The sequence below is a fragment of the Bombus pascuorum genome, chromosome 13 (genome assembly GCF_905332965.1).
Source record: "Bombus pascuorum chromosome 13, iyBomPasc1.1, whole genome shotgun sequence".
Classification (NCBI taxonomy): Eukaryota; Metazoa; Arthropoda; class Insecta; order Hymenoptera; family Apidae; genus Bombus; species Bombus pascuorum.
The window spans coordinates 1354818-1369694 of NC_083500.1; the positions used below are offsets into that span (position 1 = coordinate 1354818).

General features: G+C 36.4%; 2 protein-coding genes across 6 annotated transcripts in view; one reads left to right on the plus strand and one right to left on the minus strand.

Annotated features, from left to right (window-relative positions):
• LOC132913464 (zwei Ig domain protein zig-8) overlaps positions 1-14877 on the minus strand; it is a 739765-nt gene that overhangs the window by 68100 nt on the left and 656788 nt on the right. The window lies entirely within an intron of this gene.
• LOC132913429 (dipeptidase 1-like) overlaps positions 1-14877 on the plus strand; it is a 145385-nt gene that overhangs the window by 34239 nt on the left and 96269 nt on the right. For all 5 annotated transcript variants that reach the window (XM_060971776.1, XM_060971777.1, XM_060971778.1 and 2 more), the window contains exon 3: positions 10985-11293. In XM_060971776.1, the coding sequence (XP_060827759.1) occupies positions 10985-11293 (309 nt within the window). The remainder of the gene's footprint in view (positions 1-10984; positions 11294-14877) is intronic.

A 14877-nucleotide genomic window follows, 5' to 3' on the forward strand; every position in this document is an offset into this window, starting at 1 on the left:
AAGTTAAGATAAATTATGCTATGCCGTACTATGCTAGGTTTAAAAATATTTGCTTCAACACATACACCGCTACACACAAATATCTGAATACTTTGATCGATTTCTATCAATAATGTGTGAATATTATTAAACGTATAAATTAATGGTAAATTAGTGGCCAAAATTAACAGTTAATATGGTATCTTTTTGTGGAATCAATAGATTTGTATATTCCAAAAAATCTCGATTGAGATCCACCATTTCCTTTTCTCGAATCCTATCCCAGTTCCACCTCCATGGCAATATCGCATAACTTTCTAACAATTTCAATTGCTCTTCACGTCTTTCGCTTTCTACTTTCCTAACGTGTTTCAAAGTGGAGAACAATTCGAAGAATTTTTTCATTAAATAAATCTCTCGTTGCCATAGAAAATTACAAAATGTCGGCATGAAGATTCGATGAAATTATCGGCACTATCGTACCCTTCTCCTCTCTTCCATTGTAGCTACGTGAATATCATGTCTCGATCCTGCAGCGCGTTAATTAAATTTAATTTGGCTTGAGGCGTGTGCAGGTTTCTTTAATTGGCCCGTTAGAATTGAACGAATTCGCAGCAGCGCAACGAACCTAGGTCCTCTCGATCCCAATATTTATGATTATTGTTCGTTGAAAATTAAATTTCACGGCAGCAAACCGGGGAAAAGAGCGGGTTAATTAGTGCTGAGAAGGGAAACTTTAAGCCGTTGATGATTCAGCAGGTAACTTTGTTCGATAGTCTGACGCCAGCAATATGAGCCATTTCGGGCTTAACTAATTCTAAGACCTCATGTTACGAGGAGTTCGTGCAACATTAAAGAATTACATCCGACCTCACGCAGCCGACTAGTGCCCCTGAAACGCTTCTAATTGGTACATTAATTCGAGCACCTGAAGCTAATTTTGGACGATTATTGTACCAGAGTGCTTGCAATCGTTGGAAATGTTATGTCCGAAACCTAAGTTTAAACGGCTATATTAATATTAGATGACGCAGAAATATTAGCCACGTAAATTCTATGTTAATTCCATGCTTAGTTCTTCTCAAAACATCGTAAAGTGACAATACAGCGATTTTAATAATCGATTAACGAAACCTATTCTTCAATTTCTGTTATCGTTGAATCGATTTACGTGTAATTCACGAGTGGTTCGGCTTGGAGCGGCTATTGATCCCGAAAATAACTGGAAATTGCATCTCTACGCAACGCATTTCGTACATTTCCATTTTTTGTTCGCGCTCTAAGCGCGGTGTGCCATCTCTCTTTCAATGAATTCTCGTTCCCTTTTGAAATTCCTAGGCATGCGCGCGACCGTGTTTCTTTGATCCCTGCTTCAGCGAGCATTACTACTCGTCTACTTCGTTGCACCTAAAATTAACGATATGCGCATATTTCTTTGAGCTGGTAAATATTAACGTGGCTGCGTTTCATGGAAACGCGTCGTTACCTTAAACTATTCTCGCTGTTACATGTTTCCCGGCTGTCCCCATCCTCGCGCAGCTTGCATTTCAGTCAAGTGACGGTTGTTAATGAACAAAAAGGTTTTGTCCTGAAATTATGACTCCCAGAACGAATTATACAAGGTTATCTTTCCTGTTGTTCGTGGAAGATAAATATGCATGTCTACTTTTCTCTATCTAATATGGAAATTTTTTCTGAATATTTAAACTATTATACTTTACATTAACTATTGCTTCTTTGTATCTAAGCATCTTTCAGTATCGTTTATTTTAGATATTGAAAACTTGAATTCATAGGCACATGCTCTGTGTCTATAACACATTAGGTTATACATAGTTGAAGTGTGTATTGAAATTAGGAAAGAAAAGGCCACTTGTGACGTTATTCATAGTTGAGTAGTCTCGAGAGGTCAATTGATTTTGGACATAGAATAACATGGGCTATGTATATTCCTCAAATATTTTTACTTGTTTTAACCAATACATGATATATCGGGAATACCAGGCTATTGAATGTTTTATTTATAGCTGTTTGAGTACAATATATAAAATATTTGATCTGTTATACGTTTGAAGTAAAATTAATAATTAAAATTAGTACTCACCATCTTCTTCTATAAAATCAATAAATACGAAATTTTAATTATTCGCATAAATATCGCCAGTAAAATTAAAAATTTAAAACACGATTCATCGATATGTCTATTATATATATACATAGTTTCCAATATTATCTGTCACTATTTTTTAATGGTAATATTTATACAATGCGTTTTCGTGTCAATATTTCTCAAAATTGAATTAGATCTTTATCACAACTTTCGTTTGAAAAGGCAAAAATAAACATTTCATTGATATATGTAAAATATATATATATATAGAATTTCTTATATAATATAATATAATATAATTTCTTATATTAAAAGAAACGAAATCGAAGACCAAGAGTGCTTAATGTGAAACAAACGCGATAATATCTCATTTTATTGGAAACAGATACTCATCCGCGGCTGTTTTGTACCTATTCTAAAATATTCAAACGAAAGGAATCACAATCTTCCCTACTCTTTCACTTCACGACCCAGTTGTTAGCTGAAGTGCTACCGCTACATCCAATATCAGAATATTTGTTACTGTCAACAATATTCGTCGCGAACAGTCATAACGCTATTTCAATAACGATTTGAAAAAAAAAAAGATTTCAAAAGGGAGTGAAAAAAAATCGCTATTTTCCATAGCCTTCCATTTCACGACCCGATTGTTAAGTGAAGTGTATCACTACGTTCAATGGTAGAGAGATTTGTTACTGACAATAGCGATCGTTACGAACTTTACTGACATGTTTCAATTCGTGTTTCAACTTTGAGAATTCGATTGACAGCGTAGATGTTTAAGTTGCCTTCGAGTTACTTCGATTCCTTTCATTTTATGACTTCTTCTTATAGGACTTTTCGTAAAACTTTATATTTCTTTTCTTACAAAGTGTTAGATGAAATCAACTTAGTTGAAATTAAATGCAAGAACATTTTCTCGCAAGAAGTTGTTCAGATGAACCTTAGCGGATTTGATTCGGCTTTATAAGTACATATTGAACTTGGTCCCGCCACTAATTACGACTATCTTCTTTCTCAATCCGATTATCTATTAACTGCTAAAACGCTATAGAACAGGTGTCATTAACAACGACCATCATCGCGAACTGTAATAACATTATTTCATAGATCGCCATCTACAACAATACGAAGCATCGAGGAGCAACGTGTGTTCATCAGGTGGAAAGTGAAGCTTTCGTGCAGAAAACGCGAGGTTGGTCACGGTTCGGCTGAACCTCGAATTCAGCGTCGAATCTTCCGGCGGCCATTATGGCTTTTCGGTTACCGAAAATTGATTCGACAGGCCGGCATGCATGCTTCAAGTTCGAACTTTTGCCGTACGTATATTTGGTCGGTATCGATTTGGCCCAGTTTCCCCGTTCCGCGTTTCCTCGCCATATTTTAGGAATTCAGGCAACGCGCGCTTGAGCCGAGAGAAAAGCGGTCCCGGGAAATGTTACCGTTCGAAATAAATCAACGTTTATTCTTCGGCAATAAGCCTGGGAATGCAGCCACCTGTCCCAAACTCGTCCTCTATTGCTATTCGATGCAATTTCGATGCGTAATGCGCGCGTGGAACGCACCACGTACACATCACCTTTCCCTATTTATGCCTTTCTTCGTCTCTCTTTCCTTTCTTTGTCTTTTCATTTTAACCTTTACATTATCTTTCAAAACATCCAAATATTTCGAATATTAAGCGGCAATTACTTGCCAGTACCTAATAGTATTTTATAAATTACACATTCCAGAGATCCCATGATTAATCCTCAATTAATCTTTGAAATAATATTGCGATATTTCCCAAAGCTGATTTCACAAGCCGGCCATGCAGTTCGAATGAAAAGCTTGGAAATACATTACCATCTCTCGTGAAACAATGGACGTAACGATTCTCGATAGTTGTAACGTTACGAGATTCAACCATAGAGAGGGAATATCGATGGTGAAAGAGCCGCGAGAGATCGATAATGTTTCTCTCAAGTGTTTTATTGTCAGCCGGTGTTGAAGCAGACGGTCATCGAACCGATTCCCCTTTTTTCTTCGTCGTCGTCTCTTCGCTGTTACTCTTAAAAGCTATTTTCCAAAGAGGAAACGGGCTACCTTCATCTCGGCAAATGAGAAATCGATGCGTCATTATGACGTTTAAGGGAAACAGACACGCGAAATGGAAATTATTACTTCGCACACGTGCAGAGATTAGATTTTGCTTCTGTTCGTTTGATGTATATCTTAGTGCAGTGTAATAATTGTATTGATATCTGTATCAATAACTAGCTTTCCCCCACTATCTTTCACTCTTTTAGTTTCAATTTTTCATCTTCAAAATGATAGCAAAACCTTCGATCATCTGACGCAAATAATGGAACATAATAATAGAATACTGAATCGATTCAGTACGCATCAGATAACCATTAAACACGAGAGCAATTAATTAGATTTAGCCGGTAATTATCGAAATTGCTAATTATATGTCTATCTCCTATCACAGTCTCTAACATAATTGCGATATTAATTTCAAAAATTTCCTCTTATTAAGTCACAAATGTATCGCATTCACGTGAAAAATGTTATTAGAAATTATGTCTTATTTATTAGAAATTATTAGAAATTATGTCTTATAAAAACGCAGATCTCAGCATTATTTCTCGATATCTTTCAATAGTACGTATGCGATTTTTACACAAATACTTTCAATATTTATCGGTAAAACTATCAAGTTTCAAGTGTAAAAATACATAAGAAACGAATAGTGTAAAATACGATAGAAACTTTTGAAGAATACGTTCATCGACATGGTAGACTTCCAAGAAACAAAGCCTGGCTAAAAGTTCCCTGTGGAGAATGCTGTTTCGTCGTTTACGGATTGAGACCATTTACAAATTGAAATCGATATCCACTGCCTCTCGGATGTTTTTCAACGTGAAGAATTATAGGACAACAGATTACTCATATGGAATGGGGACTGATTAGAATTCGAACGATATAGGTCAACAGAATGTGCACGGTACTATCATCCGTAAGACATTTCCTAGAGGAACCTTCTTCTCGGGATCGTTGTTGAGTCGCTTTCAATCAACTTGTGAAATCGATGTATCCTAATATAATATTGTAACATTGCTTGCGCCTTTATAAAAAATCTTCGAAAGGGAGGCAATCTTCCTTGAGATTTGAAATTGGAATCTTCATGTTCTAAAAAATATTTATAAACAATACATATAGAAAAGAAAAGAAATATTGCAAAGCACAGCACAGCCACGAGTACTACATACTAAGACATGTATAGCATATTGTGGAGAACGTTAAAAAGTGGCCATTTTTGGACCTCATTGCAAACGAAAAATTCTTGCAGGTTATTAAAGAACATCTCTCTAGGAACAAAACTGTTACTAGCATATATCTGAAAAACGATGGAAAAGTTGAAAAAAAAAAAAATGAATTTAAAGATGAAAAAATAGCAGAGGACCAATTTACCCATTCGTTATACTTTGTCTTCTTCTTTTTCGGATGAACCAATAAATTAGTTACGACTTGTTACCAAAAACCGGTATATTTTTGAGGTCATTAATGGACGCATAAAAAAGTCAATTCGAGTATTTCGACAAAAGTATTTAAAATAATACATCGTCTACGTTATCTCAGGATTATAAAACGGCTTGTGTCATAACACATTGTGAATGTCACACTTAAACCAGTATCTACATTTCCTCTTGATCGCCGTATTACGAATAGAATTCTACATTATTCGAATGAAGTTAATCATTTATCTGAATTGATATGCGGAGAAAACTTAAATAAAGGCGAGCACAATTTCACCGCATAGACGTTGCTCGATTGGAATTTCTTGCAACACTAAGTCATAAAGATGTTTATGTACATGTGGCATACATCAAATAGAGCAGCCACCTGGATATTGTGCAGACCGTATTGACGAAAATAGAGACCTTGAATTCCAGATTGCAATAGCGTTCGATACCCTTGACTATCAAAAGTATCAAATTGAAATATAAACGAATAATAGCATTTTGATTATGATAAACATTTGATTATGATTACATTCTAAGCACTTAAATAATGTAAAATATTTTACTTGCGTATTAAGTGATAAAAGTAAAACAAAGACAGTGTTGTTGGTTACCGTTCTCTCGTAGCAACGATGTCGTGCTATTTCGGATTTGAACGATTACAAATACCAATTGACGTAACAGCAAAACTTCTAAAAAATTATTTCGTAGATGGATTAGGAACTGAAGAAGATGAAGATTAAGTGTAACGCACGAGTAAGTCCGACCGCTGGTAGTTTCGCTCATTGTTTCCAACTTTCCCATTCTTTTCTCGGATAAACGCTACTGAAACTTTTTGTTCCTAGATAGATACTCTTCAATGTCCTGCAACAATTTTTCGTTCGCAAGAAGGTCCAAAAATGGACACTTTTTAACATCCTCCTTTGATCAGCGCTGATTGCGTTATCATAACGGACGCCGTCTTCTACAATTTATTTTTTTTTTTTAATAGATTTTCCGTTCTTCCTCGCCTGTTATACCTCTACGAAACAAAGACCAGTGACAATCCTATATTCGTCACCAGAAGGTATTCAGTAGCATTCGCACAACTTTTCGCTTAATCATCCCGTTCGTACAAATATCTTCTCTGACCTGACCTCCGTTGTCTCCGCGTTTAACCTATCAACTAGGTCGTCTTTTAGCGAGAAATTCCTTCTGGCACGGAATTAAGAACTAATGAAGATGAATTAACTTCGGTTAGGTCGCTTTTAGTCCTGGTAAATATAAATATATTGTGGAATTATAGAATGATAAAGTGGTGGGAAACATTGACAGATGTAAATTCGTTCATATTCAGCGAAATTTTTAGACTTTTTACAAGATATTCAGAAATAGACTAAAAATAATACATTGGAAGACAGACTATGAGGGGAAATAGATCCAGGAATAGCATTGATGATCATCAGACTCTGGAGAAATTAACGATCCTAATAAAACATGGTAGAGATCATATTAAAGATTAATTTTTTAATCATTTTAAGGAATTTTATTTTCCTAAGAAGAAGCTACCTAAATGAAAGTAGAGTAAGCAGATAAATACTACTGCAGAATTGAAATGTATAGAGTACCTAAGTTGCTACAGTCGTTGATTATCTTACGGCAAGTGTAAATATTTATCAATGTGCTCTGTATTAGAGCCATTATCGTTAATTATTCCAGAAACCACTGTCTACGCAAACAGTCTAGTATAAATCAAATACTTCTAAACTTCCTATGTCCCCAGCTCTAAAACTTTATCGAAATCTTAGCATAAATCAGCCCTTGGGTAACCCAACCAACGAACGTTAAGACCTTCATCATTAAATATTCTGCAAACCATTAAATCTCTACATAGGTTGTTGTTAAACCAACACGTTCAATTTATATTTCTTGTTTGTAGCACGAAATCAGAGCAATATTCTGAGATTATTGTGCTGTACTGTTTAATTTAGATAGATCAATGAAATATTTTCAATACATTCCAAATTAATTCTCAAATTAAATGTTTTCTAAGGAACAACGACGATACTAACCCTTTGACAGTGTAATAAAATAACAAAGAATGCAGAAAAAACATTTAGAAAACAATTAACTCTTTATCTGTCAGATTTCTTGTGTATACAGTACATATTATATGTATTTAGAGACTCCTCCATGTTTTCCTGTATTTTCTTTCCTTCAATCTTGCTGAAATTTTGCAATCAGCAGGAATACACGGAAAGTAATAATCTTTTCTTTCCCTCCATTGTTTCTTTTCTTCTATTCCTATTTGATATTTAGAATCGACAGGAGCAAAGGTAAATGATAAATCCAATGATTTTTTCTTTCCATCTTTTACTGTACTTCCTTTTCTTTGTTTCCTTCATTCCCAATTAAACTTAAACCTTGAAAGTAGAAAAAACAAAGGTAGTTCGTTTCCCTTCCCTTCCTAGTTATTTTCTGTATTCCTCTCCATTCTTTCCTTTCCTTTATATTTCTTTTCATTGTATTCTTTCCTTTATATTTCTTTCCATCCTTCCCTTCTATTTCCTTATATTTTTTCCTTGCCCCTTTCATACTTCCCTTCCCTTATCTCCTTTCCCATCCCCTTTTCCTTTTGCTTCTTATCCATTGCTCATCTTTCTATCCATATATCCACCCTTCCTTCCATCCATGTATGTATAAGATAGAATCGTAACAGAAATAAATAGAAAGCAAGATGAGACAACTTTTGATAAAAATATCCTGCGAAAATTTAAGAATCTACATAAGGAAAACATAACTCGTAAGTAAGTCGCACGCAAAAGCTCTTTAGCATTGAAATTCTCAGGTATTGACAGCAATTTTTTATCACAAACGAAATTATGTATTAGGAAAACATAACTGACGAAGAGCTGACACGTAAAAATTTTTTAGTACTAAAATTTTTAGATCATGGTGGGAATTTTTAACCGCACATGAAATTTTGCATCAGTGGAATATAATTAAGTGACACGTAAAATTTTCCGGAACTGAAATTTGTATGTTCCGGGAAATTTTTTAACCAAAATCGTAGTTTTAAATCAGAAGAACATAACTTGGGAAGATGTGGCACAGAAAATTGCAATTTTGTATCAGGAAAATATGGACATGATTTAGAATAGGTTTTTAATACAATTTATACAATAATTGTACATCTTTCTGAACCTCAAGTTGTTGTAATATATAACATACTTAAATCTAGCGCAGTATAGATACAAAGTATCTTTAAATGGCAAATGATACGATTTCTGTAGTAGAAAATACGAAAACAGAGTATAGAAATATTATCAATATTATACTCTACGAATTTAATTGCATATATATAAAAGTTATATAAACCATACTACGTAATAAAGAATAAATTTGTAATGTTAATTTATCAATGATAATAGCTATCTGTTATATAAAATTATTAATAAATTAGTTTTATTATAACAAGTAGTGCCTTTAAATTTGTATTCATATAAAATAGAAGTTTAATTAATAACAATATTTAACTTTGTCATTTTTAAAGTAATAGTGAATATAAATTAATAATATACATTTGTAATAATAAAAATTAAATTTACCATTACTTCCATTGACAAAATGAAATACAACCATTTATGATTAATGGGACAAAAATTGATAAATAATACGAAAAGGTTTCTTAAAGAGTAAAGACCAGAAAGACCTTTTAAACAACATTTAAATGATTCACTCACCTCAGAATACTTAAAAAGCATCTAAGAACTATCTCCAGAGTCATCCATCTCCACCGAAGACTTGAAGGAAATTAACAGCGTGCGAAATTTCACGACTTTTCTCGATTATATCCACCACTATTTTTTAAATTTCTTATAGCAATTATTCGACGCTAGATATAAATACTGAAAATTAGTAAATTCTTCTTTCTAAACAAGCAAAGGAATTGATGAAAGTTCTTTCACACGTTATATTTACTACTAAAATTCATGAAATGAGAGGAATATATAATCGGATATTTGTTGTACGATTGTTCATTGCCATTTAATTCAAGAAGAACGATTTTTTTCTTGTCCCACTTTGGGGCAAAATATATTTTCCATTGAAAAAAAAATTTCATTTCGGCCTTCTAATTTATCCCCCACGTTGTCCACATATATATATCGGAGATAAAAGGACATCTGGCCTTCCCTTTAGAATTCTTTGGGAAAACTCCAATACTTTAATCTTTATAAGTTAAACCGATTATAATTGTCCGAGACTTGCGATAATGAGCTTGGGCTCGAGGCGACAACTAGTCGCCGAACGTAGCCGCGGTCACGGGATGAACGTTTTTAACTAATAGAAGCATAGAATAAAATTGTATAGCTCTCCTTAAAAAAGAAATAATTGTAGCGGCACTCGACAGTAAACATTCCACTGGTTCCTGCCCTATGGCTCGCCACACACAAACCTTATTCTTCGGGCAAGATAATTACTACATGTCGATGCATCTCCACAGTACATGTTCAGCTAGCCTGAGGACCCGCTATAAATCTTAGGATTTAGTTAACTAAGGTCCTTCAAATGGACAAACCGTCTTTGTCCTCACAGTCCTTAAATCTTTCACCTACTACGGGAAGATACGGGAATTCTGCTTTTCTCACGAACGACGCATCCCACTAGCAACTTTCTTTCAAGGGCGGCTAGCATTCTTCTCTAACCACCAACATAAAAATTAACCAATTAACAGCAACGTCCATTTCCCTCACTTTCCGAGTGAAGGTTTTCCTCAACGAATCCGATAATCTCTAACCCTTAGACATATCCCATTATAATTTTCCTCTGCAGCATCACCGTGACGGAAAACACACTCGTGCGACCTCATCAGCGAGAAAAACAACGTCTTTACGATCAGTGAATATTGTCACGTTTTATTTTAACCAAAAGTCCAACTTAGGCCTTGGAAGAAAGTACATTTACTATCCCGTTGACCACGGATTTGTTATCGAACCTAAGACCATTGTCATTAGTGTCTAATCACGGTGGTTACTTGTCGATTCTGTAATACTCACACTTGTACTAATCAACATTACCTCGATTGTATAAAAACAATGGCTAATTCCAGTGAAGATTCATTTCATGCCCCTAACCCTAATCATAATGTTAACCCGACATATACATATATAATCTATGTCTTTAATTTTGTTCTTAAAAACATAGATTACTACGAACATTCGTAATTCTTAATAATGAAAATTTAATTAGTGCGAAACGTATTGAACAGTTGAATTCTCCACTCGAATATCCCACCCTCCGTTTCCTTCGAAACTTCTATCGAAATCCCACCACGCATTACCTCGTCTCACCTTCTTCAATAATGCAGCAGGTGAACGCAGCTTATCGCAAAACCTTCTCCGTGTCGCAGGATGTACCTCCGAGCTTCCATCGACCCCAGTCCAGACTGGGATACGAGGAACGTCCCCAATCTCGCGTGGGATATACCTCGGATTCCAGGTGCGCTAGCGGACTCGGGTACGATGACACGGGAGGTGGCTACCTGGACCAGAGCGATCCAAGGATGTATTGCACCAGCGGTTACTGCATGGGGGACACCATGATGGCCGCGAGCAGAGGCGTCTGCGGCGAGGAGGTTGAACTAGACATGCGGAGGCACATCCAGGCATGTGCCTGTACCTGCAACCACATGGGCTACGGGAACTACATGGACTATCAGGTAAATCATCCTTTTAATCGATTCGTCTTTATTTGCGATTATATGCGACTATGTTAAAGCGAATGGGATTGTTTTTGCTAACGTTACCGTGTTGTGATAGCAATGATTGCTGCTTTGGGATATCGTTTGGAAAATTAAAATTGGGATAAATGTAAAAACCGCGACTAGTTTAACGTACAAAAAATATTTGCACTGTAAAGAATTTGATCAATACCTAGTTCGATATAAAAAGTCGACATTTATCCTAAACACTCGCATAACGTTACTCTTATTAGCACAATAATTTGAACGTCATGTCACAGGCATCGATGTATGTATTCAAACATTTCACCCTTGTGTGTGCACCACACTCATCAGAAGGATTATTCCTAGCGGAACGGCTGGGTTCACGGTGCTAAATGAAATTTAGCGTTCGCGCCTTTGTTTTGGGGCCGAATTATCGGTCGTCGGGAATTAAATTGTTTCTGTGGTCACATTCGTGCAAAAGTAGCGTATTAAACGCGAGAAAGTTAAAACGAATGAAATATATTGCTGGAAGTGCGACCCCTCTTCGAGGGTTTTCGACGTTAATACCATTCGCTTGGATATATCAAACTCGATTTCAGAATTCTGCCAGCTGGCAGTTAGAAGGATTGACCTGCCGAGTAATAAATTCGAACGATGATGCAGAGCGTACAGAGGAAACGCTTGGTTACAAATTACAATAATTTCGTTTGAATGATGTTTAATGATGTTTTATGTCTGTTTAATTACGAAAAGATGATATTGTACATTGTATTAAAAAAGAAAATTGTAGAAGTATAAACAACGCACGAATAAAGCTATTTTTTTCTAACAAACGAGCTAATGCATGTAGCGCTGAACGAGTTTCAAATTTAAATGCTAAAATCACTTCCTCCTTTTGGCAATCTGCTTGCTACTAAAATACGACCTACGCCTACATTTCGATCAGGATTTCGAGCAAGTACGATGAAAGTTCAGCGGCGACGCCCCATTTATGCCTCGGAACAGCCACTTTTTGATTGCTTTCCCATCTGTCGAAAGTAAACGTTTTAACGTTAATGGCACCGGCCGAGCTGGTTCTCTTGCATGAGAAAAGCTGGACGCGGCGTATTCGTCGGGGCTTGCTTCGACAAACGACGATAGTGTCCAACTTTCAACTTTCAACGTGTCCGAACTTCATCGAACGAATGGCTTTTAAGTCCTTGACTCTGAAACTGGATCCTGAAGAAACTCTGCTGTACGTTTCACCAGAAGGACACGCGAAGACCTCGACGTCGCGCCATCGTGTCTAAACGCTTCAGAAAAGTAACAATGATTCTAAGTATTTATTATAATTTGTCTCTTTATGTCGAAATCATAATCGAAACTAATATCAAATCCAATATATCACCTACAAACTCATCAGAAAGAGTAACATTAGTTCCGAACTGACTAACATCCAGGAAATCAAACTTTCCTGTACTTTATAAGCAATACATCGGGCCGGATCCTAAGTCAATAAAGAATTCTACGATCGGAGATCGCGAGATCGTAGAAAACCGTGAAATATTGCTTGCTTTCGCGTTGACGCACCTCGCGTGGCATCACTCTAAGAGAGATTACGGACATATATCATTTCATAAGAACGTTCCGTTGTTGCGACACGGCGTTCGTCGCGACGCAAAGAAACAAATAACAAGCAGGAACGATAGCGACTCGTCGAACTATTACATTTCGTGCTCCAATTCTCCAAGCTTTGTCCCACTCTGTCTCTTTTCGCCCTATCTGAGCCCTGCTCGTTAACGCCGCTATCGCGAGTAATTCATTGCCACTCTGAAAAATTCTCAAAGAATTTCTCGTCTGCCGCGGCTATACGCTTCCTGGCTTCTGGCAGCGTCTTCTTGTCTTTTATATCGGACCCTGAAATTCTTCTGTGAAGTCGAGGAACACCGTGGCCACGATAGAATGGAACGAGAGAAAGACGAAAGAGGGGAAAAAGACAGGCAGAAAGAGAGAGGCAAGGATAAAGGAAGGATGGTGAGGCGGCACTCGGTTTCCGGCGAAAGAAAGGACCCGACGGCGTTATACTTTAAGTCTTTACGATTACGTACTTGCGATAACGTACGAGCCTTCTATGGAACGCCTACAAAAGGCTACTTCTCTTATAGAGGACTATGGTGGGCGTTTGTTGTCACCGCGCTTTCTCTATTCCGCACACTGCTACGGCTGTGTGCTTTCGGGAAAATTTGAAGGTTCCCTGATGCCACGGGAACGCGTCCAACTGCGATGAGAAAGATCGATTGTTCTTTTGTCGATCCGAGGAAAATGTACGTCAAGGTTTGGCCAACCTTTGTCCAGGACGGATAGTGGAAAGGGATCAGGGGAATAATGTTTGTTTTCACCGCTTCCTCTTTTCTAGGGCTCTTTTACATGACTGGCGATTAAGGGACTTCAGAATTCTTGACAATTCGAAGATAGATGATAGGCTAACAATCGTGAATTTGTTATGAACGAGAGACGAAATAAGGCAAATCGCATTTTGCTCAGATAAGATATAAACGTCTAATTGCGTTCGATATGAAATGAATAATTTTTTGTTTGTTTCAAAATAAACGATTTATCAGAAAATTCTTCTTGAGATTAGCTACTGTACGATTGTGTATTATGCATAGTGCACATACTCTAAAAATGATTGAAATTATAATAAGCGAAGATTTCGAGAGCGTGAATTTATTATATCGTAGTTTATAATCATTTACGTTATAACGTTATTCTCTATTACAATACGTTTTCATAGTTTGGAAAAATATAATGGGCTTTTTGAAACAATAAACGTAGGATATTATTCAATAAAAAATAACAATGTATTGAGTTACACCATTAATGATTCGTATCCTTTCAAATAACAAACTACGTGCTCGATCGAAACATCATCCACGGCGATGTTTTAATTAAATCCAATGCAGTCGTTGCAGTAATCATTGGCCAATTATTGCAAATTAAATAAAAGAATATCGAATATTCTTCTTAACAAACTTGGCCTCCATTTTCATTAAGCAAAAAAATTCTCTGATATTCTCTGCAAGTTAATTAATTCCCCGTCCAAAGTGAACCATTTAAATTTCCTCTTTCCCTACTCCCCCCCTCTCCCTAACACTCGTACTAATTTGAAACGCTTTAAAGTTGCTTCCTGGCCGCACAAAAAGCGGAAGCGACGAGGCAAAATAGGTGGCCCCTCTTGTTCCGGCGTGTTGCGAGCTTCGCAACATTGTTTCTTTACGATTATGTACGATCCCTCCGAGCGAACTTTTCCTTTAGCGGGGGTCCGTGTTAGAACGCATCTTTTACACATGACTGGAGCGGTAAAGCTCGAGCATCTCCAGGAACCGTAGCAACCAACACCAAAAAGAATTTCAAGACTTGTAGTGCACCTCTTCAAACGATCTATTATATATATTCTACACTTCTAGCCTTTCTTTTTGGCGTTTAATATACAGGCAAGCGGCTTACAGCTTCTGTGCTTGTTGGTTTTATAGCAGTGATTGAGAGAAACGTTCTCGTTTCGTTAAAAAAAATTCATTTTCGATATTTTTGACTCTGCG